Here is a 27,451-nt window from a genome sequence, read left to right as displayed (position 1 = left end):
TTCACATGCTCACTGACAATACCACCGCGATGTACTGTGTGAACAAACAAGGGGAAGCACATTCCAGGTTACTCTGCCTGGAGGCGATCAACCTGTGGCAATTTTGCATTGAAGACATCACTCCAGTAGCAGTCCGCTTGCAGGGGATGCATACGAGTCTCACAGACCATCTCAGCAGGCTTTTCTTCCTGAGCCACAAGTGGTCCATGAAGGAGACTGTCCTTCAGGTCATCATTGGAACAGGGGATATCCCCGCGATTGACCTGTTTGTGATGAGGGAAAACAGAAAGTGTCGACTATTCTGTTCTTGAGGGGGCCTCAGCCTGGGCTCCCTCTCTGACGCCTTCCACTGCAGCTGGCAGTCAACTCTTTTGTATGCCGTTCCACCTATTCCAATCATTCCTCAGGTCATCCACAAACTCAAGGCAGATTGGGCCAAGCGTCCTCATTGCTCCTGCATGGCAGAGACAGTCCTGGTTCTCAGATCTCCTTGCTTTGTCAATTCAGCCTCCCATACTGCTTCCTTTCCATCCCAACCTGCTTACTCAGCACCATGGCTGCACCCTGCATCCTGCTATACTGAATGAAGAAAAAGAGCAATGCTCAGAGGCTGTCCAACAAGTCCTGCTCAACAGTAGGAAGTCCTCCACTAGGATGGCATACTTAAAGGGAAGAGGTTCTCGATGTGGTCCTTGGCCTACAGGACCCAACTGACAGGGGCTTCCATCCAGGGCATCTGTGAGTACCTGTTATATCGTCAGAAATCCGGCCTTGCCCTCAGTTCACTAAGTACATTTGGCAGCAGTATCAGCATTTTTTTTTCCAATGCCATGGTGATGAGATTTCTGAAAGGGCTTCTCCGCTTATGTCCTCGGATCCAAGTACTGGTTCCTCTTTGGGACTTAACTATGGTTCTGGTTGTTCTAATGGGCTCTCCATTTGAACCCCTTGCGTCTTGTCCACTGCCCCTCCTGTCTCAGCAAACTGTGTTCCTGATAGCTTTCACTTCTGCAAGAAGGGTGTGAGTTACAGGCCCTTATGGCTGAGCCTCCTTACACTCAGTTCTCCAAGGATGAGGTGATGCTGCGACCACACCTAAAGTTTTTGTCCAAGGTGGTCTCTGTTTCTTCTGAATTAGGCAGTGCAGTTACCCGTGTTTTTCCATAAGCCACACGCTTCCCTGGAGAAACAGCGTCTCCATACCCTGGATGTCAGGTCATATCTAGCCTTTTACCTGGACAGGACTAAGCCATTTGTGCTTCATCTGGCCTGTTTGTGTCATATGCAGATTGCATGAAGGGGCAAGTAGTCTCTGCACAGACCATCTCTAGATGGATAACATCCTGTATCAAGACTATGTATGAGATAGCTTTGACTATGCCTCCTCAGTGGATACAGGCTCACTCCACGAGGGTGCAAGCGACATCGATAGCATTCCTCAGTGACATGTCCTCACTGGACTTTTGGAAAGTGGCCACAAGGTCATGTACGATTATGGACTATTATGCTATTACCGCATCTTCCTGAGCAGATGCAGGCCTCAGAAGAACGGTCCTGTGATCTCTATTCCAGTAAACTCTGAGCCCTGCCTACAGATTGTGGTACAGCTTATGAGTCACCTAACTGGAATACACATCTGCATCTACTCGAAGAAGAAGAAACAGTTACTTACCGTAACTCTGGTTCTTCAAGGTATGATGAGAACATGTATTCCATGACCCACCCTCTGCCCCTCTGCATTGGAGTCGCCTCTCATGGGATTTCATTATGAAGGAACTGAGTGGTGTGACGGTGGCGCCACCTCATATAGCCAGGGGAGGAGCCATAAGACACAAGCACTGCCCCTCTACAGGTACTGCTAGCAAAGACCTCTGGCTTCAATGCACTGGGAGTGCACACACCTAACTAGAGTACATGTCCGCATCACGTTTCGGAGAACCACAGCTGCAGTAAGTAACTGTTTTCTTAAAGGGACAGTCAGCTCTAGGTTATTGTAAATGTGTCAATTTCAGAATATTTGTTTCTGATAGATTACACTTTCTAATTAAACAGTAGGTCTTGGGGTTTATTCTGAAATTGATTTTAAAATATAGTGCTTTCTCTTTCTCAAAGGGGTGCTTTCTCTCCCCTTTGGCGCTTGATAGAGAAACTGATAACAGGGAAACAGTGAAACTGACTGTGCACAAAATAAACTGGAAAAAAAATAAGCAAGATGTTGCTAGCTTTCAGTTATAGAACTATTTAATGTTTCTTATAAATTTTGTACCAACAATGCTTTTAGACGGAAGTGTGATCTTTCATGTTTACAGTGTCCCTCCCTTTAAGTGTTTTCAAGAGTATGATAAAGTTGTTCCTTTATGAATGCACTGCCAGGGAAACAAGGATTCCTTGGACATCAAACACTGCAGAACAATCTTAACATTAACTGTTTCTGTGAATTATGATTATATTTGCAATTCAACTGTGCAGCTTGGCTGCAAAATAATGTTCCTATATATGTCTTCAGGTATTGCAAACAACACTGGAGGGATTACCTTGATTCCCGTTTCAGTGAATTTATCTCAGCAGTCTAAAGTGGAGAGTCATGGACAAGTACCTCTCACTGCTCAAGCTTTAACTGGTGCATCTCCAAACCATTCCCGTATGAATCAAGCACAGGAAGCACATCAGTCGGCAGGAAGCAAACCAAAGAAAACTGGCTCCATGGCACTGTTTTACAGAAAGGTAAATATCTTGCTTTGTATTAAATGTTTTTCTCTATTTTAGAGAGACAAGGTGGGTGAGGTAATCTTTTATTGACCAAGTGCTCTGTTTTGTTAATGCTTGATTATATTTAAATTTGTCTGTCTCTCAGCAAACTGTTCCATTATACTCCTGTGTTATTCAGTTACTTTTCCTCTGGCACTAATAAAGGCACCTGTGCCAGAAAATGCTTTAAAATCCTATTACTAAAAAATTGCTTTTCAGATCCACTAATTTGGGCCAGATGTGTAGTTCTCTAATCTCCTTGGTTGACAGGCAGCATCTCCAATAGCTAGCCACAAATTGTTAGTGCTTTCTGGTTCTTTATTCCTGCTCTTGTTTTCTCCCAGCTCTGCTGAGGGTGCAGATAGCTGTACTAGCTCCAACTCCTTAGTGCTTTGCCAGAAATTCTCAGAGAGAGGAGATAACGCACATAGACCCTGTAGGCTGGGGTAAGGCCTCAAATAAGGGTGTTTTCTCTTCTAAATCTCTCTGAGCTCTTTCTTTTCTAACGGGTTTTGAACTAGGACTTGGGAAACTTTCATCATCCCTCTCTTAGATGCATGGATTAGACATGCTGAAGGGAAGACTATCTTCCTGTAATTGACTAGTGTTCAGACACGCTCAGCCCTGGTCTACACTAGGACTTTAGGTCGAATTTAGCAGTATTAAATCGATGTAAACCTGGACCCGTCCACACAATGAAGCTCTTTTTTTTCAACTTAAAGGGCTCTTAAAATCGATTTCCTTACTCTACCCCTGACAAGTGGATTAGCGCTTAAATCGGCCTTGCCGGGTCGAATTTGGGGTACTGTGGACACAATTCGACGGTATTGGCCTCCGGGAACTATCCCAGAGTGCTCCATTGTGACCGCTCTGGACAGCACTCTCAACTCAGAGGCACTGGCCAGGTAGACAGGAAAAGAACCACAAACTTTTGAATCTCATTTCCGGAGACTGCGGGAGCTGTGGGATAGCTACCCACAGTGCAACACTCCGGAAGTCGACGCTTGCCTTGGTACTGTGGAAGCATCCACCGAGTTAATGCACTTAGAGCATTTTCTGTGGGGACACACACACTCGAATATATAAAACCGATTTCTAAAAAACCGACTTCTATAAATTCGACCTAATTTCGTAGTGTAGACGTAGCCTCAGACACACTCTTATTTCAGCTTCTCCTGTCTCTGAAAATTCCATTCTGTCATCTCTTCTATTGGAAGTAACATCTGTTTCCTGGACCCACTGACCTGTCCAGAATTGGCTGCTTATGTGGGGCTTCACAAAGCTGTGTTGGATACTTAAGCCCTCTGGGACAATATTCAGAAAGAGGAATAACATGCTTGCTTACCAGAGGAAGGAAGGAATTTGAGGGATGAATAAGCATGAATAACTTATAGGAGTTTTGCTGCCTTTCTCTTGCATTTTCATTTTAGAGAGAGACAAGGTGAGGGAAGATTTCTTTATCCATAAACATGAGCAAACCCCCTGAGTATACCTGATTAGATCAGTCTTAATCTGCCTTCCAAAAACTTAAATCATAGTACCTGCACTATTTGTATGCTTCCCTGTTGGAGTTTTCTTGCTTCTTTATTTAATTGTATTCCTGGTGGCCATCGTTTCAGCTAGCAACACTAGCAGTGAGCGATTCATTCATTGGAGTGCTTTGTTACAGAGAGAGAAAATAAAACTTATTCTTAGAGATTCTGATTTCTCTTAGGATCTCACAGGCAGAATGGAGTTTGGTTCTCTGCTTTCAATCAAACAACTGCTATCCCCACCTCTTGTCTAAGGAGGGATGAGAATTAAGTTGGTCCAAATTAATGTCCAACCAACGTACAAGCTTAATTTTCAATCATACAGTGGTTTTATGAATCTTTATCTGCTTTCACTGTGTGCTTGGAAAATTATGTAATAAGCAAAACTACTGTTCCCTGTTGCTAGGAAAGTTAAAATCCAGGCTTCTGATGAAACCCCATCTTTAAGGGAGTTTTGACCTTTTGGTTACAGGTTATGAACTCAAACCCTTGTGCACAAAAGGATATTCTTCTCTTCTGCCTGTCTTGTGGAACTTTTCAATAGAGCAGATCATTAAAAGGCTTCTTTTTTTACTTCCAGACATAAATGCCTATGTGTTCTTAGTTCTCATAGTGGGGGGAAAGAACTTCTACAGTTAATGAAAGACTGTTAATCATGTTGCACTTGTCAAGGTCATCTCAGGTTTTCATCTGAATGAGGTGTTTTTAAAAAGAAACCTGATAAATACTGTGTAGGTTAATCTCCTTGGGTGTAAGTAAAGTATATGACCTCTTCAAACTTCCTGCTCATCTGAGGGGTCCCAAGGTATGTGGTCAGGTAGATGGAGTAGTTAGGTACAATGCTTGTCAAATTATACTGGCCAGATGGATCAGACTTTGTATTTCTGAAGCCTGTAAGGCAGAGATGACAACTCAGTATTTGAGTACATTCTCCCATGCAGAACCCCTTGCAGAGATTGGTAAGATGGCAGCTTCGGTACATTTAGCATTTTTTATTAGAGTAGCTTTTAGTTGATGGATTCTCATTTTTAACCGCTCTCGAATTTGGTCTCTGTATGAAGGGATTGCTACATAGATCCTGTCAGTTCTGGACTTACGAATTTGAACATGCAGAAAGTAGGGTTTTACCTGTAGATTTTTGAATTTCAAATATAGGAATGGAAGTTTTCTATTCTAGTTTCTGGTTGCTAAGAGACAAGAAAACTAGTGGAGTGGGAGCTAGACATCTCTTCTGTGTTGTGAAGGCAAATTGCTTCTGGTTAAGGAAATGGTATTTTGCTAAGTAGGATTCTGATTTGTTGTTTTCCTTGCTTTAACATTTTGAATGTTTGTGTTTGGTGCTGTGGAGGATTTGTCTGGAACTAGAAAACAAAGAGCTGGAATTGGGATCCAAAAGGTGCTTAACTGACAGGTAGCAGCACTTATCTAGCTAGACAATCATGGAGTTGGAGTACATACAGTCCAACCATCTCAAATCGCTGTTTCTGAGATGCAGAAACATGTACAGGTAAAAAAAAAATTGCTTTCTGGAATTCTTCCCTTTAATTGCTAGCATGCTTTGTTGTTTTAAGACTCACAATTGTGATAAAACTAGATTTCAAGATTCAGTTGGCTTCACTCTCTGTTGTGCTGTTTTCCATCCCAGGTGTATCATTTGGCAAGTGTGCGCTTGCGTGATTTGTGCTTAAAACTGGATGTTTCCATTGAGTTGCGCAGGAAGATATGGACATGTTTTGAGTTCACATTAGTTCATTGCACTGATCTAATGAAAGACAGACATTTGGATCAGCTCCTCCTTTGTGCCTTTTACATTATGGCAAAGGTAACGTACAGATTTTAGGAAGTATTATATCTTAAGCTATTTCCAGGAAGTAAATAAAATAAACTGCAAATCTACTATCCAATTGTTTTACTTTTGATATCTTATTGGGGAGGGGAGGTGCTTCCAAGATGTTGATGAAGCCCTGAAGTCTTCTTTACCTTTGCTTTACATATCCTCCCTCAAGGTCCTATATCAACAATCCTTTTGACTCAGGACTGGATGGTACTCCTTTTTTTGAGCCCCTTCACACTGTTCCGTTGTCAGCTAGAAAGGGCATAGTTATAGTCTGTCTCCAGAAGGGATTGCCTCACATTGCTTATCTTTGGTGCTCTGCCTGCACCCCTGCTGGTCTATGAAGTGAGAAACTATGACTAGAAATAGTTTTGTGCATCTGTGTAGTTATGCAGAGCACTAACTAAAAGGCTGCTGGGGCTTGCACCTCCATGGAATAATTTGCTTTTTATATCCACACTTCACTTTTTTCAGAAAAACAATTCTTCTAGCAATTGCATACACAGGATATTAAGGTTGAGGAACCTAGCTAAGAATCTATCTTAGCAATATAATGTTTTGCTAAGAAATAAAAAGGGATGTGCAAGCTTGTTCACATTATGTTTTGAGGTGCTATAAACAGCCCAACTTATCACACAAATGGGAGTTTTGTAATCTTACTTCTGACTGACGCAAACTCAGGGAAAAAATAAAACAAAACACAGAACTCAAACTAGGCAAAGTGCCAATGTAATTATTTGTATTACTGTAGCACCTGGGAGCCGTAGTATGAACCAGGACTCCATTGTGCTGAATGGGATGAGAATATTAAATTGATTTGCCCAATGAGCCCTTAATGGGAAAGACAAAATAAGAAGAGGTATTACCTGTGGAATGAAGCTGCTATGGAATACAATTACTTGTTTATACATTTAGTAATTGTAAGCAATCCTTAAATCTTAGTTTAGACACTGCTACAAGGTTTGCAGAAAAATACCACCATTGAATGATCTCTTGTCTTACTGAGTAGGTGTGCCAGCTGCATGATTCCTGCCTTTCTCTGAAGTGTTGCCTCCAGTGCAATGAGACCGGACAGCCCAACTGCAGCAAGTGGACCTTGATACATTTTTCTTGTAGTTCCACTGCAAAACTGTTGATCATTTGCTATTACAATTGGTGATTCATGTAATTTACCTTGAAACAGAGCTGACTGTGTGTATCCTTGTAACCTTGCATCTTGTTCCAGAAAATAAGGAAGATACCTGTAACAAAGGATAAGAAATCCAATTTTCAAATATCACTAAAATTTTTACTTACCCACTAAGACTTAATAATTGTTCTCTTTTTCAATTCAGGGGTAGCTTCTGAAGGGGAAGGGGAAGAATTAATTTTTAAGCTTCAGCTTAAGGGAGCAGTAATTTTACAAGTGTAGATGAGCAGCAGGAATTGTTAACAAAAAACTGTTCTCATGTTGTCATATTCAGATGTCAGAATACTACATTTTTAAATGTATAAGTTCAAGCTATATATAATGCTCATGAAAAATGTACAGTATGGATTTGAAATCAAATGTACAAAGCATATTTCTGAAACATGCAACATCACAGCAAAACTACACAAATTGAGTTATACAAGAATAAAGCATGTTGGCATCAAACATGTTAATCTTTTTCTCTCCTGCTGAAGTAAGGCTAATTTCTTGTAGGATCTGCTTTCCCATCCTCCCCTATTTAGAAGTTGTATTGTGTATGGGCTGGAAAGTGAGGGCTTAGGGTGGGCTGGCTTCTGTTCCCACTACTGTGAAGCCCTACATAACCCCAAAGTCTTTCAACATGCTAAGAATTCTTGAATGTGGCACAGTTTTCCCTTTCTCTGTAATGGAAAGGAAAGTTGGAGCAGGCTGTTCATTAAACTAAAGATCACCTTGTTGTAGGCCAGAAAAAATACATGAGTTATTCCTACTCTGATATATCATTTACTTTTCTTAGCTTCATTACTTTTTTCAGACTAAATGAGATCAAGAAAACTCCGGAAAATTTCCCTTTTAAACAAGCATAAGTACTCATGTGCTGTAATATAACAATCATAGTTGCTATGTTTTGTCTTAAATAGTTCCTCTTGGGTTTTTTTTCTTTTCCAGGTTTCAGAATAGCAGCCGTGTTAGTCTGTATTCGCAAAAAGAAAAGGAGTACTTGTGGCATCTTAGAGATTAACAAATTTATTTGAGCATAAGCTTATGCTCAAATAAATTTGTTAGTCTCTAAGGTGCCACAAGTACTCCTTTTCTTTTTTCTTTTCCAGGTGACCAAAGAGGAAAGAACTTTTCAGGACATAATGAAAAGCTACAGAAACCAGCCACAAGCAAACAGCAATGTGAGTAAATAACAGTGTCTTCCCTGTAGATAAATGTTTGATACAAGCTCTCTTTCAAGTAGGCTCATACTAATACTGGAGAATGAATGTTACACGCATTTAACCTGAGAACTGTGATTTAATCTAAGTTTTAGTTTCTTGTATTACTTGACAACTGCATTTTTCCCCCTGTACTGCAGGTTTACAGGAGTGTTTTGCTGAAAAATAGTCCCAAAGAGGTCACATCAGAAAATACAAATTCAAACCAAGATGTGGAGATGACAGGTGGTGGTAAGTTTTAGAGTAGCAGCCGTGTTAGTCTGTATCCGCAAAAAGAAAAGGAGTACTTGTGGCACCTTAGAGACTAACAAATTTATTTGAGCGTAGGCTTTCGTGAGCTACAGCTCACTTCATCAGATGCATGCCATGGTGGTAAGTTCATAAAGTTAACCTGCTGTTTTTAAAATAACAGTCAAATGGATTTAAAAGAACTAATGTGTAGTATAAAATCCATTAGAATAGTTGCATCTAATTGCAAAGAGGAAAAATTAGCATTTCATTTTATCATAAGCTGATTAAAAAGCAACAGTACTGACATAAGGAGACAGACACTGATAGTCAGATGCTGTGTAGGCTAGGACATGGAAAATGCATTTCACAATTGGAACAAATAGGATAGAACTTCACAAATGCTTTAAGAATCCCTATTTTTAAATTAGGTTGGTTGAACCGTAATTTTTTTAAATGAGCAACTGATGATGATTCTATATAAGTGCAGCTCTCTTGAGATAACACTTAATAAATGGAAAGAGAGTGAGTGATGGGATATTCTAAAGACTGATTAGAAACATCTTTTTAAAATGTCAGAAGGTAGATTGTTTGATTCACTTCTTCGGGAAGGCTCAATGAGGAGCTCTTGCATTGAAATACTTACTGTCCTGACGTAGATAGGAGTCAGGATTGGCTTTAGTATGTCTGCTGTTTTGATTTTTGCGAAGAGTGTGGGTAAATGTCTATATTTTTTCTTAAAGCATTTTTCTTTCTCCAAAATCCAAGATAGATTTTTCAAAGCGATGCTATGTAAATTGGTTTCTGCTGTTACACAGTTGATCAAAATAAGGCATTAACTATTACAAACCATAAAAGTGATCAACAGAAGTCTAATTTATCCAGAAAAGTTATCCTTAGTTGGTCTATATCTCATATAATCATCTTGGGGTCTCTGTTATCTTGTCAGTGAGAGACATTGAACCACTGACCTCAGAGGACTCTCTCTCAACATCAGCTCAGCAAGCTAGAGTTACCTCACAGAAGTCCTAGGCTTTACATGACAGCAGCATACTACAGCTGTTGACCAGTAATTTCGAAGAGATCAATGTCTTGACATTAGCCCAGCAAGTTAGAGATGCTGTCTCTAACATTATTTAAATAAAGAGCGAGGTGATCTCGGTTCTCTTGCCCCTATGGTGGATTAATTTAAATCAAAATTATTTAATCAGTAAACAGGAAATCTTTAAATAATCAATTTGAATCTTGTTTTGTATTTGTACTTTATAATTACTTTCCTAAAGAAAGGTTGATTCCTATTAAAACATGTTGATTTGCAACTAAATATAGCCTTTACTCTGTATTTGATGGTACTTTTTACTCACCAGGAGGATACGTTCTATTTATACACACTTACTTAAGCAGTTATTTAGCTTAATATACGTTCATTCAGATTCTTAAGTTTTACTTTTTTATTGTTAGAAAATGGTGAATGATGCATTTCTTTATTAGATTAGATTTTTTCGCTTGTCATGTGTGTCAAGTTGCATTTGGATAGAAACCGGAATTCAATTAAAGTGCACAAAACCAGCATTTTAAAAATGTTTTCTAAATAAATATAACCTACCTTAAAGTGTTGGACACATAAGAAGAAAAATATTTATCAAAACATGTTTTGTATTTAAAGCTAACTGATATATTAAACAGAGGAAGTATTATCTATCGTTAGAATTGAACTGATTGCTTCTAGTTACCATGTCCTTCAAGATCTTAGAACTAGTAGATCACATCCTCTTATACCTCATTTATATTTATAGATTGGAAGAGGGAAACAAGCTTTCCTTCTTTTTTTCAACTCCCAATAAGTTTTTGAACTCTGAATGAACTAATCATTGAACTGAATTAGTTTGAATAAACAGAAATTAAGAAAATAGTTTCTCTGCACCTACAGGAGGCTACTGATCTGCAAAGCTCTGGTTCTAGGAGTTTAGCCAGTGACTTTCATCAGTTTAGGGCATTTGGCTTTCTTTAAAACCTTGGCAGCAAACATACTGCTTGAATATTATTATTTGAATTATTTTAATAGATTATAGGAAATTTGAGCTTTAATATAGGTTATCATAGTTTCAAATTTGATTTCAGATTGGTTTATTTTTAAAAAAAAAAATGTATTAAATCAATTTTATAAAAATTTTAAAGTCTTTTTTTAATTTTTTTTTAAATACCGATTTTTATCCACCCCAGTCTTCCTCCAATATCAGAACAGCAAACTTGAATTGTTAACAGTAAGTTCAAATGCCCTTGTTCTGACATCAGCCAACCAAGAGGTTCTAAGCCAGGAGAGTTGTTTGATCTTTTAGCCAGTTTTCAAACCGTGTGACAGTATTTCTGTCCAAGTGCATGTGAACGAATTTTTCACTTAAATCACCACTTCAGTGCCTTTTATCTAATATCAGCATTAGTTAAATCTTAACCCCCTGTTGATGGGAAGAGAAGTCGTGACTTCCCAATTGTCACAAAGCAGGTTAGTGGTAGAGCGGGGAATGGAGCTTCTTTGTCCTGACTCTAGTTTTTGTACTCACTCCTGTTCCAGCATAAGGTGTCTTAGTATCAGACCCTAGGTTTATGTTTTATTAAGGTGCTTGGCTAACATCCAGTTACTTCCATGAAAAGAGTTTTTGTTAGCAAACAATTTAGAGATTAACATGACTTCTATTAGAAGACTGTATTCAGCTGTGAACCAAGTTAATTTTGGAGTTAGCAAGTGATAGAACAGTTGCAGTAACCAGGCTTGCTGTGTAACTACCACTGTTTCCATTGAATGTTACGTTGTATACATAATGTACAATATTCCAGAATCATTTTTTTTACAGTGGAGGCATGAGTCAAGTATTGAGCCTTACTCTGTCAGTTAATCCAGTATAAAAGTGCCTTTTAACTAAAGATTGGCAGTTAAATCAGGCTTCACAGATTGTATAGTCTGTCATGGGTTTTCATAAAACATGGTGTGTGCTACAGTAATTAAAGCAGATCTTTATCACAACTTGCGATTCTGGCCACCATAAAAAGAGTGATCTTGGTCAATGGTAGCTTTATTATTGCTGTCTCTGGACTGAAGCCTCAGCAATATACATGTGTGTCTAAGCAAGCCGGTCTTTCCTCTCTCATTCAGAAGAATTGTAACTCATTAAAAGAAGAAATAACATGTTTGTGGGAAAGGCAGTGTGGTCACACCTTATATTTTAAGGTTCCATTTATAAATAGTTGATAAGGATTTGATAAATGGTGGATGGTGGGTTTTTTTTTAAAAAGAAAGTTTTTGTTGTAGCCTGTTACAGAGTACAACAAGTCAATAGGTTGTTCAACACCTTCTACTAATGTGCTTGTAACCATTTGTAATTCACACTACTCATATCTATAACAAACTTGTAACATCTGTTCTTCTTCAGGGAGTGTTCCCGTGGGTCCTCCGCTTTAGATGTCTATGCACTCTGCGCTTGTAATCAGAGATTTGTGGTAGCCATGACCAGTTGGGTCATTCACACTCCGTCACTGTCTTGCACTGTCCCTCAATTCCTTCTCTACCACCTTTGGCTTGAGTCGGAGCAATCAGCAGCACCCTCACTTACCTTTACATAAGATTAGCCTTTAGATAAGATAGTTTATAGTTGGTAGTATACTCAGTAGTTAGATAGTTTACCTTTTATACTTATTTTATTTATTTTATTTAAAAAAAATTTTTTTTGCTTTTCTACCCTTATTCCCCTCAGTAGGCAAATAAGTTTTGGCTCCCACAGAGTTACTGCTCCCTTCTTGTTTGAGATAGCCTCTCTCCGGCATGCCTGGATCACCGGGTTTCAAACGCTGCCTGACTTGCAGAGTGTCAGTCCCTGTCTCTGACAGACACACACAGTGTGTCCGCTGTCTCAGCGAGACACACATTCCTCAAAAATGTCCACATCTAAGTTCCCTCTAAGCTGCATAGCCGGGTGGCTGCCCAGCAAGCTATCAAGTACTGCGCGCTTCAGGTTTCCCACTACCGTGCTGCTCCTGCCATCTGCCTTGGAGCTGCTCCCAGGAGCCTCCTGCTTGCTATGCAGAGCTGGGGGAAGGGGGGTACTGATGTCAGGATGTCCCCCTTCCCCCGCTCCATACCGTATCTCTGCAGAGCGGGACAGTGTGATAGGGCTCAGGAATGGCACAGTGGGAGCTTGCTGGTTGCTTCTGCTGCTATGTCTGCTTTGAGTGCCGATCTACTTAAAAGGGCAACATACAGCAGCAAATCATAGGGCTAAAAAGAAACAGTAGCTCTCAGGATTTTAGTGAGGCTACACCATTTGGGCTGCTCTCATTAGAAATTCTGTACTTTAATTAAAACAATCCCTGAGTTTCTAGCTTTTTTCCATTGTGAATATAGAGTCATAGCACTGTAAATTGCTGTGTAAACACTAGAATGACAGTAACCTCCACAGAGCTGCCCCTGGTGGAGAAAGAGGGCTGGGTCTTCTGTAGAATAAGAAAAGGGGGGGGAAAAGGGGGGGGGCTTTCAGTGAGGAATGCAGCTTGGGAGATGTGTTCTCCCATGCTGGAGACATGTTGCCCAGATTGGGCAATGGCCTGATTTCTCTATCAGCGCGCAGCAGGGTGGATAAAAATCAATTATTATTTTTAAAAAAAAAAATTAAAAACGGATTTTTTCATAAAATGATTTTTGAGGAAAAAACCTATCCTAGGATAGTTTTAATTAAGATACATTGTAGCTCAAAGATATTTCCTCATGGAATAGGGATTATAAATTTTAATTCTATAGTATGAGACAATATATTCATGTAATGTTTAAGAATAAGTTTTGTAAATGAGTTCCAATAGTTCATAGATTAGGGACCCAATCTTATGGGGTCCAGGGGCTTCTGTATAGATTATTTAGGTTAATCTTTCTGTCTACCCAATGGGACTCAGTGCTCAGTCTAGAAGATACCATCAGAGATGCTTAGTTTTGCAGTTCTCAAACTGTGGATTTGTGTCTCCAGAGATAACATGCTTGTTAACAGCAAAAATGGTGGTTTTTAAAAAAAAAGTTTAAAAAATATTTTTAAAATATTTCATTTTAAAAACTTGAATGTTTAACTGAATTACAACATGCATATGCTTGTTTTGTTAAAATATTATATGTTTGCTGTTGAAGAAAAAATCCAGAATACATAACGTTGTTGTTTTAGTTAAATAAAACAATTCAAATGTCTGTCTGGTGATGTTCTCCTCTTAATTCAGCATGGCAAGAAAATCCTCCAAATATTAATGATTAACCTGTGGAATTGGAGATAGTTCACCTCCCAATGACTTCATAAATATCTGCTTCAGTTACCTTTGGTAAATTAAATAAGCAAACAATCATTCTTTTCTGATATAGCTATAAAACTAATCTGAAAAGTTTTCAAAATAAATCACTTTAAAAATGTATAGTGTGTACCTTCTAAAAATGAAACCTACATCTATATCTGAGTTGTAAAGAATATGTATTAAGGTTATAACAACCAACAAGAATGCACTTTTATGTAGAAATCCATGATTAAATTGAGTCTTCCTGACTAGTGATTTAAATCATGATTTAAATCAAATTGATTTATCAAATCCACCCTGGCGCGCAGCTCCATGTCAGAGCTGTCAGCCAGGACACCACACTTTGGTATACAGATACTTTTAAGTTTTAGTCCCCTGACTATAACTCAGAATGGGAGAAAGCTGCTCCACTTCTCTCAGATCTCAAGGAGATGCTGTATATACACACTTCTTTCTCGATACCATCTTCCTGTGCCCTTGTGTACACACTAGCGCTTTAAGGAAAAGCACCATATAGCATTAGAGTTAGCAATATTGATTGCCTGAAGGATGCCCCAGGGTAGCTGCAGTCCACTGGGGAGTCCTGCCAGGCTGTGAATGTACTTAAAGGGGCAACACATTTCTTGTTTTTCACATTCACCTCCCAGCACACACTTGTTGTTGTTACTTGATGCTTCCTGCAATGCACATATATTCTCTGCAATTGTTGTTATTTGAGTTTTTTGACTGTTCTATGCATTTCATAATTTGTATTTCTCTCTTATGCTTCAGTTAAATTCTTTGAGTAGTGAGTTCTAAAATGCCTAACCTGTCCTGGCTGAAGTAATTATCCCTATTGTAACTTTTTAAAAATATAAATTATATTTAAGTTTTTTGTTTCTACTGGTGGCGCACATCCACACATTACCTCGATAATTTGGTGCACATAACAAAATTCCTTCTGCAAATGGATGGAAAAAATTAGAGGGAATATTGGTCCACATTGCCGTAACCTCATGGCCAGAGCAAGAAAAGCTATGGATCTCCAACTTAAACTCCTTATGATGGAGAAATCCCTCAGACTGGCCTTGGACCACAAGTCCAGGACACCTCCAGACCAACGTTCACCATTGACAGCCTCTGGTAGAGGTTCTACCCCTGCAGTGCCTATGAAAGAGCCTTTATCCAAGAAGGCTACCAAAAAGCGGTCCCAGACTTCACCACACCAGAAATCAGACAAGAAAAAGTGATCCCCAACTGCAAAGTCTATCTTGGTACCAAGCACATTGGATCGCAAGACATCAGCATCTTCTGGTACCGAGAGTTCCTGGAGAGCGAAAGACCCTATGCGCACAAGCTTGAACAAAGGCTCACAGAGCAAAGTGAAACCCTCCATCTGAGTACCCATGGAGCTGAAAAGACGCGTGGCACAGTGGCGCCACCGGTGGTACCTACGCAGCACAGTACAAGACCCTCGGCACCAACGGCTACAACTCATACTCCCATACCACTGGCAATGCTCACAGTGCTCATGGTTCCACACCAATTCCTGAGACATGGAGACCTATTGATCTACTCAACACTGGAATCTCCTCTCTTCAGTACCAAGTCGCTTGACTACTCCAGCTAGGTCAGCTGCCCCTCTGTCTAGTGATAATGAAGACGAGGATGAAGGAGTGATATATACATCTCATCACTCCTCACCCAAACCTGGACCATCCCACATACCAGACCATCACTCATCTGCAGACACATGTATCTGGTATGGGCACCATCCCCCATGCCATTCTCACCAAACTGGCCCTACTGGGATCCATGGGGAATGTACAGGGCTCAACATTGCAGGCCCCCTAGCCCATCAAGATTGAGAGCTCCACGATCTCTATCAGCACCTATCCCAGCACCCTCAGAAACACAAAAGGATGTGACTGAGAAAATGGAGGACATATCTGACCAGAAAGCCTTGCCACCTGTGAACCTCTCATCTTTGTCACCAGATGAAACTATAAAGCCCCTCACCCCTGACCACAGGGGATGACTTCAAGGTATTTCAGGAACAGTTCAAAAGGGTGGCAGAGTCCTTGGACATTTCTCTAGAACAGATACCTGAATCACAGCACAAACTACTAGACATACTTCAGTCATATCCCTCAACGAAGATAGCATTACCGATCAACGATGCCATTATGGAGCCTGCCAAAACCATCTGAGAAACATCAGGAACAGCACCTCCATCATGCAAAACATCAGACTATGTGCCATCTAAAGGAATTAAGTTCTTATTTACACACTCCACATCAAACTCACTAGTGGTGAAGGCTGTAAACGAGGGGAAAGCAACACCAGGCTAGAACAACCCCATGTGACAGAGATTGGAGAAGGTTAGACATCTTTGGCCGCAAGGCTTATTCATCTGCAACACTTCAGTTCTGCATAGCTAATTACGAGGCTCTACTGTCTAAATACACACACACGCCATCTTTTCGAAAATGTCAGAATTTATTGATGGTTTACCTGAAGATTAAAAAAAAAAGCAGTTAAATCTAATATCGCTGAAGGCCATCTAATTGCCAGCACAGCCCTGCAGGCCTCACTTGAGTCCGCAGAATGGCCGCACGATCCATTGCAACATCTGTGGTCATGCACTGTGCATCATGGCTTCATCTCTCTGGGTTCCCCAGGGAGGTTGAGTCAACAGTCGAGGACCTACCCTTCAAAGGCCCAGAATTATTTGTGGCCAAAACGGATGAGTCCCTCCACATCCTCAAGAGCAACATTAAAATCCCTGGGCATCTATACACTTGCAAATAAAAAGAAACAGGGCAGCTATACCCAGAGATTCCGATTGCTGCCATACGCACAAACACACAGGCAGTATGACCAACACTGCAAGCAAAGGCAAACCAGACATCAACAGAATCAAAACCAACCTTGGACATCCCAACAATCCACCACAAGACGCAATTTTGAAGGTGTGGTCAAGCACATGAAACAACTGCACATTCTAATGCTGGAAACAGATTATTTCCCAACCATTCAGATATTACTTGTCACTGTTTCACCGAGTCTGGCTCAATATTACTACAGACAGGTGAGTTTTAGAAATTATCCAAACTGGTTACTCCATCCCCTTTATCTCCATCCCACCTTCCCTCTCTGTTTCTCTTCAGGGACCCCTCTCATGAGTCACTGCTGCAACAGGAAGTAAACCATCTCCTTCATCTAGGCGCTGAGGAACCTGTACCAATGAAGCACAGAGGGAAAGATTTCTATTCAAAATATTTTCTCACATAAAGACAGGCGGATGGAGACTCACATTGGATCTAAGGAAACTCAACAAATTTGTCAAAACCAGCATTTCAAAGTGGTGACACTAACAACCATAATTCCAGCGTTAGAAAAGTGGAACTGGTTCTCGGCCCTCGAACTGCAGGATGTGTATTTCCACATTACCATTCATCCATTACACAGAAGGTTCCTGAGGTTCACCCTAGGGGAACAACACTTCTAACACTTCTAATACAACACTTTGACTGGTTAACCACCCCAATGGTTTTCTCCAAAGTTTTGGTGGTGGTAGCAGTACACCTCTACAGACACGGAGTCTTGATCTTTCCATATTTGGATGATTGCTTCATAAGGGCATCAACATAACAAGAAGCAATAAGTGCCACACAGAGTACAATAACACTTTTCATGAGTTTAGGGTTACAAATAACGCACAAAAGCCCACATTGATTCATGTCCAGAAATTGGAATTCATAGGAGCTTGTTTAGATTGTTCATCAGCAATGCTTCATCACACTTGTCAATTTAATTTTGATGGTAAAGGACAGCTCACAAATATGTGCCAGAACGTATGTACAACTACTGGGACAAGTGTCAGCAACGACATTTGTTGTCAAGCACACCAGACTTCACGTGAGATGCCTGCAGGCCTGGCTTCAAACAGTGTACATGCCACACAGGCATAGCCTAAGCAGATGTCTTATGATGCCACACAGGGTAAAAAAAGACTCCCTAAAATGGTGGACATAACCCAAGAACATCTGAACAGGAGTCCCATTTCTACAAAGGACTGCAACAATGACATTCACTACGGATGCCTCCCTAATAGTTTGGGGAGTGCATCTACTCAACAACACAATCCAAGGCCAGTGGTCCCCATCAGAGTCCAACATGCACATAAACTTGCTGGAGCTAAGGGCAGTCCGTAACGTATGCAACCACTTTCTACCTACAATCATAAACCAAGCCATCAGAATCCTCACAGACAATATAGTATGCATGATTTACATAAACGGCCGGGGGGGGGGGAAGGGAAGGGGTGGCACAGTTACACTCCCTATGGACAGAGGCAGTGCAGCTCTGGAATTGGTGCATCAGCAACAACATCAACATATCAGCATCCTATCTTCCGAGATGTCAAAACACAACCGCAGATGCAGTAAGCACAGAGTTGTCACAGTCATGAATGGGAGATGGATCCCAGAATTTTACGATACTCAAACTATGGGGATTCCCTCATAGACCTCTTTGCAACAACACAGGACACCAAGTGCTCACAATATTGCTCCAAAGCAGAACTGGGACATCATTCCTTACGAGATGCTCTCCTCATCAAATGGGATGCATCGTTAATATATGTATTCCCCCTGACCGCACTCCTAAACTCGCTCATACACAAGATCAAGAGACAAATCCAGAGTCATTCTAATAGCACCTACATGACCCAGACAAACATGGTTTCCGTTCCTGTTAAAGATAGCGGTACGCTCACCTCAAACCCTTCCCCTAATACCTCACCTCTTCTCACAAGATGCGGGGCATGTTCACCATCCTAACCTCATAATACTCCATCTCAAGGCCTGGCTTTTCTCCAAGGCAAAGAGGGGTTGAGACACCCTGTTCATAAATGTAAAGAAGTAAAGTAAAGGAAGTAAAAGACATACTTATGAACAGCCATAGAACAAACATGTCATAAGCATATGGGTAGCCTAAATTCCTCCTTACCTGTAAGGGGTTAAGAAGCTTAAGTAACCTGGTTGGTACCTGACCAAAGGAACTAATGGGGACAAAAGATACTTTCAGATCTGGTGGGGGGGAGAGGTTTTGTTTTGGGTTCTTTGTTTCTGTGGCTGTTCGCTCTTGGGACTAAAAGAGACTGGACATCAATCCATATTCTCCAAATCTTTCTAAACAAGTCTCTCATATTTCAAACTTGTAAGTGACAGCCAGGCAAGGTGTATTAATTTATCTTTGTTTTCTCAACTTGTGAATTTTCCCTTTGCTAGAGGGAGGTTTATCCCTGTTTTGTTGTAACTTTGAAACTAAGGCTAGAGGGGGTTTCTTTGTGCTCTTTGAATTTTCTGCTACTCTGTAAGGTTAACTACCAGCCTAAGTTTACAGAGGTGATTCTTTTACCTTTTTCTCTTTAAATAAAATGCTTCTTTTTAAGAACCTGACTGATTTTTCCATTGTTCTAAGACCCAGGGGTTTGGGTCTGTAGTCCCTTTGTAACCAATTGGTGAGGATATATGCTCAAGCCTTCCCCAGCAAAGGGGGTGTAGGCTTGGGGGAATATTTTGAGGGAATAGGTCTCCAAGTGGTCCTTTCCCTGATTATTTGTTAAATCGCTTGGTGGTGGCAGCGATCCCAAGGCAAGAAAGGAATCTGTGCCTTGGGGAAGTTTTAACCTAAGCTGGTAAGAATAAGCTTAGGGGGTCTTTCATGCGGATCCCCACATCTGTAACCCAGAGTTCAGAGTGGGAAAGGAACCCTGACAGAGCACGAGAAAGACGCATATATGCATAGGTGGAAACGGTTCAGCACTTGGTGCCAAGATAAACAGATCTTATCAACATCCTCCCCTTTACCAAGGGTACTGGATTACATATAAAAACTGGCTGTCCACAAGCTCCATCAAGGTATACTTGGTGGTGATCACAGCTTTCCATAATGTGGATGGGGTCACCATATTCACCCACCCAACAACTAAACGTTTCCTCAAGGGCATTGAGAACACTTATCCAGAAATAAGAAACCCACATTCTACGTGGTAGCTCAACTTCATCTTTCGCGAACTTATGGGAAAACTGTTTGAGCCGCTTGCCACCTGCTTACTACTCCACCTATCTAAGAAGGTGGCTTTCCTCATCGCCATCACATCTGCCAGATGGATGAAGGAACTAGGTACCCTAATGCCTCCCCCGACCCCCATACACAACTTTTTTTAAAGACAAAGTTACCTTAAGACTACATCCCAAATTCCTACCCAAGGTTGCCTCCCCCTTTCATCTGAATCAGCCCATTTACTTACCTATGTTTTTTCCAAAACCACATGCAGACAAAAGAGAGGCATCACTCCACACACTGGACATTAGAAAAGCATCAGCTTTCTACATTGAAAGAACAAAAGCATTTAGAAAGTCACCAAAACTATTTGTCTCTATAATACAGGAGTTCTCAAACTGGGGGTCGGGACCCATCAGTGGGTTGTGAGGTTATTATATGGGGGATCGCGAGCTGTCAGCATCCACTCCAAACCCTGCTTTGCCTCCCGCATTTATAATGGTGTTAAATATATAAACAAGTGTTTTTAATTTATATGGGGGGGTCGCACTCAGAGGCTTCCTATGTGAAAGGCGTCACCAGTACAATAATTTAAGAGCCACTTCTATAATAGAACGTTCAATGGATATCAAGATGCATCCACCTTTATCAAAAACTTCGTTTACAAGCCCCAGTGGGCATCCACATACGCTATACCAGAGCACTTTCAGCATCCGTAGCTTTTCTCAATGATGTCCCTGTTATCAACATTTGCAGAGCAGTAACTTGGGCATCAGCCCACTGTGGCATTATACTCCACATTCTTCACAGAGATATGGTTATGTTATGATTATGGCATAACTAAGATGTGTTTTATGCAAGATGGGTCATGAGATGTCATTGGAAAGATTGATTGATTATCCTATTTGTATGCATGTATCATTTTTGTATCTGAAGTTAGGAATATTGTCTATGCATCTATTACAAATACGTTTACACCTGGGGAATGCCTACTAGGCAGAATGCAATCCGTCTAGGTGTCTCACTGGGAAGGGCCATTAGGGAGAACAGTAGGTCTTAGAAGATGCTAATCACCCACGGAGAAGTCTTCCTGGGGACGTTACAAACAGCCTCTGAATTATGGCTGTAGGGTCATTTGACCAAATCACCTGGTGTTGGACTCATGATAATACTAGTATTTTTCCACTGACCAGAGGTGGGGATCGCTGGAAAACAAAAGATTCCCACCATATGCAAAAAACTATTTAAGAGAGTGACATCATCGTGGGCCACTCTTCACTAACTCTTGCCCAAGAAAGAAGGCTGCTGGAAACACCTGAGAAGCAAGAGACTAAGTTGGGTGGGGAGGGCTGAGCCCAGGCTAGAGGATGTCTGGCCTGTAAAAGGAATATCTGGAGTTTTAAGCTGCAAGCAAGGGCAGCTTACCTTCAAGAATCTCTGCAATCTGCCTAGACCAACATTTAGGGTGAGAATTTTCTGCTTATAAGCTTAGATTGTGTGTTGGTTTTATTTGCCAGGTAGTCTGCTTTGATCTGCTTGCTATCCCTTATAATCACTTAATTTATCTTGTGTAGTTAATAAACTTACGTTTGTTTTATCTAAAACCAGTGTGTGTAAAAATTCTTACTTGGGGCAGAAAGCTGTGTATATCCCTCTTCACGTTGAGGGAGGGGGTGAATTTCATGAGCTTACACTGTACAGTTCTCTGTGCAGTGCAAGACCGTATAATTCGGGGTTTATCCCCTAGAGAGGGGGTGTGCACTTGGGCAATTCCTTAACTGAGCCTTCTCAGGCAGAGCTAATTTCAGTATTTGTGTGTTTCTGCAGCTGGGTGTGTCTCTACTTCTGTGCTGGTGAAAGTGGGAGACTGGGAGCGTGTCTGCAGTTGGTCACAGCATTACAGGGTGAAAGGGAGCCCAGGCTGGTGGGTCAGGTGGGCTCAGTGGTATCCCAGTCCCAGGTGGCACCCTGGAGGTGGGGAACCCGTTACACCCACATATTCATGAAATACTGCTATAGAGCAACAGTCAGTATCGGATGCTTGCTTTAGACTCGTGTTATCCACCATCAGTAACGCATCTCCAAAGCCCCTCCCTTCCACAGAGGGGCAGTGCTCAACAGTCACCTGAAATGGAGCACCCACAGGGACACTCCGCAAAGAAGAGGTTACTCACCTGGTGCAGTAACTGAAGTTCTTTGAGATGGTTGTCTCTGTGGGTGTTCCACTACCCTTACTCCTTCCCTCTGCTTTGGAGTTTCACATAGATTCTCCGCAGTAGAGAAGGAACCAAGGGATGATTGATCGTGCAGCGCTATGTAACCACCTGGAGTGGCACGTGACGGCGCATGTGCGACCCAAGCAGGCACTGCTACCACAAATCTCCAATTACAAGCTAGGGCGCATAGACACCTAAAGTGGAGCATCCACAAGGATAACCGTCTCGAAGAACCTCAGTTACTGCACCAGATGAGTAACCTTCTCTTAATCATTTTATTAACTCTTTACAAGAGGAATTTCTATAGTGTGTGTGACTGGTTTTGTATTAGCTTGTATCTTAAAAATCTAATTTAGATTGCTGACATTAAGGGTTTTAAATCTGACATTTCTGTTTTTTCCTACTGTGATAGACTCTCCTGGGAAAGTGTGTCTTTCACCTGTAAGATCAACACCAGAGAACTCCAGTGAATCAGGAAAGGAGGAGAGAGGAGATCTGATAAAATTTTACAATGCAGTCTATGTAGGAAGAGTAAAATCATTTGCACTCAAGTATGATGTCACAAACCAGGATCATGTAGTAAGTAACATAATTCTAATTTTGGATATGTCTAATAGTGTGCATGGATGCTTAGTGGTAGTTTTCTTAGTGGTAGTTTTATGACTTTTAGACATAAAATGTCAGCGTTTAAAAACTCACACTGTTGCTATCACTGCCCTGTAGATCATAAACTTTGTAGTTTATATATGTCTAAACCCACCCTCTGACACTCAGCATGAAGTGGATCCACCTCATCATCTGATTGTGTTTGTTTCTACATGGTTGCATAAAGAAAATAATCATAGTCTGGGCTATAACATACTACAGCAGCAAGGTTGCATGTCTGTCCTGCTAATAGGCTATCCATTGAAATGGAGCAGAAACTGATGAATGGGTGCCATATTAATATGGGAAACTGAGTGACATTTAAGTGCCCCTCAATTCATCCATGTGAAACAGTTGAAAAATAAAATAGTTTCTTTTGTGATTGCCAGGCTGAATACTGAATTGGAATATTAGAATGTAACTGTAACCTGGAACAGAAGACCCTAAAGGACACACTGATAAAAATGGATGTGCGTTTCATTTATTTATGAAGTTAATTCTTTAATGTGCATCTGGTAAATTCCTACAGGCAAACTGTGTGTGCACCATTTTTTTTTAAGGTGGAAGCCCCTCCACTTTCCCCATTCCCCTACATTAAACAGCAGCCAGTGTCTCCTCGGCGGATATCCCAGCAACACTCTGTTTATGTTTCACCACACAAGAATGGTGCCTGCCTGACACCTCAGACTGCTCTACTATACAAGTTTAATGGGAGCCCTTCTAAGGTAAGTTTCAGAGTAGCAGCCGTGTTAGTCTGTATTCACAAAAAGAAAAGGAGTACTTGTGGCACCTTAGAGACGAACAAATTTATTTGAGCAAAAGCTTTTGTGAGCTACAGCTCACTTCATCAGATGCATCCGATGAAGTGAGCTGTAGCTCACGAAAGCTTATGCTCAGATAAATTTGTTTGTCTCTAAGGTGCCACAAGTACTCCTTTTCTTCTAAGGTAAGACATTCACATAAGACTTTTAGTGATTGCAAAGCTTAAAGATTTCTCCCTCTTCCAAATTTCTGTCTGGCTTTGGGGTTTTTCATAAGAGAGTGCTGCAAAGACTTTCTTCAAACTGGTCTTGCAGTTCCTGAAGTAAAGGATAAAACACTCAGTGCTTCTCAGATGGAAGGTGCTGTGTTCGTCCAGAGTAGGAATACTGTTTTCAGACCATGTTGAAAACCGAGAGTCATACTGAGTAATTATAGTGGCTTGAATATTTGTTTTTAATTATAAATCTCCTCTTATTGATAGAGTTTGAAGGACATCAACAATATGATAAAACAAGGTGAACACAGGAGTAAGAAGCGAGCAATTACAATTGACAGTGACAGTGAGTCTCCAGCAAAACGACTCTGCCAGGAAAATGATGATGTCTTACTAAAACGTCTTCAGGATGTTGTCAGTGAAAGAGCAAATCACTAACAGCTACAAGGGACTGAAGCCTCCAGAGTTCATCATACCTGGGACACAGTTTTTCCATCTTTCCAGCTGTAGTATGTGCAGGCAGTTTACTAATGTGTAAAATTGTACTGTCACCTGACTTCAGTAGGAATGCAAAAAGGAAGTGTTAAGGACTGAACTGTGGGGAATTAGAGGCAATGATCACATTAACTTTATTGCTGTCAGGCGTGCTATGAAACTATCTGCTGATTAGCATGTTGAAATGGTTCTTTGAGCCATGTCAGATATTCACCTCTAATCTTCTAGTTTAGTGGTTCTGCTTTGAGCATGAGGGCCAGCTCCTAGTTTCAGTGGTTCTGTTTTTGAAATTGAATTGACTGGATGTAGGAAAGCAGAAGGGGCAATCACTATACTCAGCGTTTGCGGATCTGTTTGCAGGGAAACACCTCAAGTGCCTTTTTGTTTTTACATGAAGATTATAGAATCTTATGCATTACTTTAATGTGGACGGATCAGGAGACAACTTTTGTTTTACTACATTAAGGGTTAGATAAACCCATCTGTTCTTCGTTCTGCATTCTATATTACATGAAAAAAGTCACCTTTTATGAAAGACTGGATAATGTGATTCGACCAGGGTTAATTTTTGGCTTTTGTAGCTTAGTGTAACTGGTAAAATGCTGTTCTCCAGCTATTTTCAGGATGTCAACTAAAGTGAATGTTGTGACATGGATTAAGTATGTTTCTTATGGTTTGGGACAGAAATCAGCAAGTACAACTGCAGAGGCATAAATTGAATGCACACTTATTCTAGAGTGTTGGGGATATGTTTCTAGGAGCCTCTTCTGAATTCAGCTTCCTCCAGAGCAGTGAATGCTGCCACTGGCAGCAGATCTGAAGCACTCCTTCCTTCTGCACACAGCCTCTGCAGCACTAAATATTCCAAGATACTGTATCTTAACTGAAAAAGGTTCGCGTGTATCAATAATGGTTAAACAGTTCTGGGCTTTGGCCATCAGTTACTGCTGTCACAATGTGTGATGATTCACTTAATGAACTTAAAAATTTCTTTTTTTTAGGATTTTTATATTTTTTTCTGACCCATGTACCCTCCTATGTTGTGTAGTATCTACACAGATTGTAAGCCCGAACAGATGAGGCATGTTTGTACATTTTTTTTTTTTGTAGCTATTACAGACGTGTAGCTTTAGATTTGTTCCAATGGCAATGTGTAAAATTCCAGCAAAACTCCTACATCTTAAATGTTAGAGAGAATTTTGATAGGATTGTTTTATCAAGATGAAGAAAACTTAATGTTTATATAATACTGTTTATAAGCGGTAGTCTAATTTTAACAGTTGAGATTTTTTTTAAAGCTTAGAGCCATAAGGTAATTCTGTGTTGTACTTTTCTGTTCAAAGTTGCTATAAGCATCTTATACTTATAAACTTGAACTGTCTTTTTAATGGACAACTCTTTTCTAGAGCTCTGACTATTTTACTTAGCTTTTATTAGCTTGGTTATTGAGCACGCCAGGATTTGATGCATCATAATTTTCAGTGGAGGGAAGAAGTTATGTCACATGTTACAGTCTCACTGAATTAATCTGGTAACAGAACTGGAAATCTGGTGGATGAAATTGATTATAAAGGAGAGCACTTTGGTTTACATATTCACCTTGGTAATCAGCAGTAAAGGGAAAGTTCACAAGTCCCGTAAGGTTTTGATTAACTTTTTGAAGGCTGCCATTGTTTTGACTGCTCTGAAAAACGTATTTTGCCTTTTGAAAATGAAGACTGCAGTCTTATAAAGTGGCATAACAAAAGATATACTAATCTTAGCTCAGATTACAGTTAACTCCTTTTAAATATGTGATAACGTTAACAGTTGAAAAAACACATAATACCAACTTCCAGTCTTGAGTTACTGACAAGATGCATTTGTGCATAGGTAATCATGGTCCTGAGCACAGCCCTGGAAAACCTACCTTATTGTGGAAAGGGATCTTGAATTAGACTTCACATAAATGGAGCCAGTTGTGCTTGAATCTCTGCATGAGGGTTATATTCCTCAAGAAAACTAGGCTAGGATAGTCTGTTGGACAGTAAAGCTGTCACTCAGCAGTATTGGATGATGCAATAATTTAGTCACTTGGTTTTAATTTCTCATCATGTGTAAACCTATTTTATTTCTTAAGAGGTATGCCCTGCAGACTGTTTCAGTTTCTCTGATCTTGAATTAAAATAATGGTTCTGAAATTTGTTTGTTATGATTAGGTTTAGTGTTTTTTATTAAAACTTAAAGTATTAGTTGGATTTTTAATTCCTTTTCATAATAAATTTGACCCAGAATAGATGCTAATGTTGATAGAGCAAAGTAAATTTTCGACTTGAACAGTTTGCCAAGCTGTTAGGTTTTAAAGTTTTGTTATGGTTTAAAAGTGCCTTCATTTGTAAATATGTATTTTACCATAAAAAGTTCTTTAAAACTGTGTGATGACTGACATTGTCTGTCTGTCTAGTAATTTACACCTGCTTTCCAGAGTATAATTATATCTCTGTGACAAATAGGTAAATGTTCAGGTTCCTCTGTATGCAGTTATCTCTCCAGATTTTCTTTCCATATTTTTCCAGATTGCTTGTACTTCAGTCAATAAATGTACCATCTCAAAGAGCAAGTATAATGCTCCTGCCTGAGTGACAGAAAGAAACTAAGTTTAAGACAGTTGATGGAACAAAATGGACACCGTGTAGAATCAAGCACGTGGGTTTATTACACACAGTACTGGTGGAGTGTCACCTTGCTTATTGGGCTCAGAGACACTGCCAATCAATTGATTACAGTGGATTATATGGATTTTCCGTGGGCGGAGGAAAGTAACTAGGTCTAGCAGCAAGACAAGATAAGCACAGTAGCCAATAGTCAAAGATTACATAATGTAATCATGGTTTCAAGTTAACAAGTAACGTACAATTAGTACTTCAAACAATGTATAAGTGTATTAGTATAAAATATATATGTTGAATTCTGATTTGGGGTCCACAGGAATGAAGTATCTCCTCTAATTGTCCAACAGATACATACCTGGGGGGTT

At 40.3% G+C, this 27,451-nt stretch overlaps 1 protein-coding gene across 6 annotated transcripts in view; it reads left to right on the top strand.

Moving 5' to 3' along the window:
• Positions 1 to 26,848, top strand: part of RBL1 (RB transcriptional corepressor like 1) — an 81,837-nt gene extending 54,989 nt beyond the window's left edge. For 5 of the 6 annotated variants that reach the window (XM_077832429.1, XM_077832428.1, XM_077832432.1 and 2 more), the window contains 7 exons: positions 2,507 to 2,724; positions 5,926 to 6,102; positions 8,395 to 8,466; positions 8,646 to 8,736; positions 22,732 to 22,898; positions 23,525 to 23,689; positions 24,208 to 26,848. In XM_077832429.1, the coding sequence (XP_077688555.1) occupies positions 2,507 to 2,724; positions 5,926 to 6,102; positions 8,395 to 8,466; positions 8,646 to 8,736; positions 22,732 to 22,898; positions 23,525 to 23,689; positions 24,208 to 24,378 (1,061 nt within the window). In that variant the 3' untranslated portion in view covers positions 24,379 to 26,848. The remainder of the gene's footprint in view (positions 1 to 2,506; positions 2,725 to 5,925; positions 6,103 to 8,394; positions 8,467 to 8,645; positions 8,737 to 22,731; positions 22,899 to 23,524; positions 23,690 to 24,207) is intronic. The other variant, XM_077832430.1, reaches the window with a different exon arrangement.
• Positions 26,849 to 27,451: the final 603 nt, after the last annotated feature.

This window comes from Eretmochelys imbricata, chromosome 13, assembly GCF_965152235.1.
Source record: "Eretmochelys imbricata isolate rEreImb1 chromosome 13, rEreImb1.hap1, whole genome shotgun sequence".
Taxonomy (NCBI): domain Eukaryota; kingdom Metazoa; phylum Chordata; order Testudines; family Cheloniidae; genus Eretmochelys; species Eretmochelys imbricata.
Note: the sequence above shows the minus strand (reverse complement) of the source record. Positions and strands in the feature narration are given on the sequence as shown.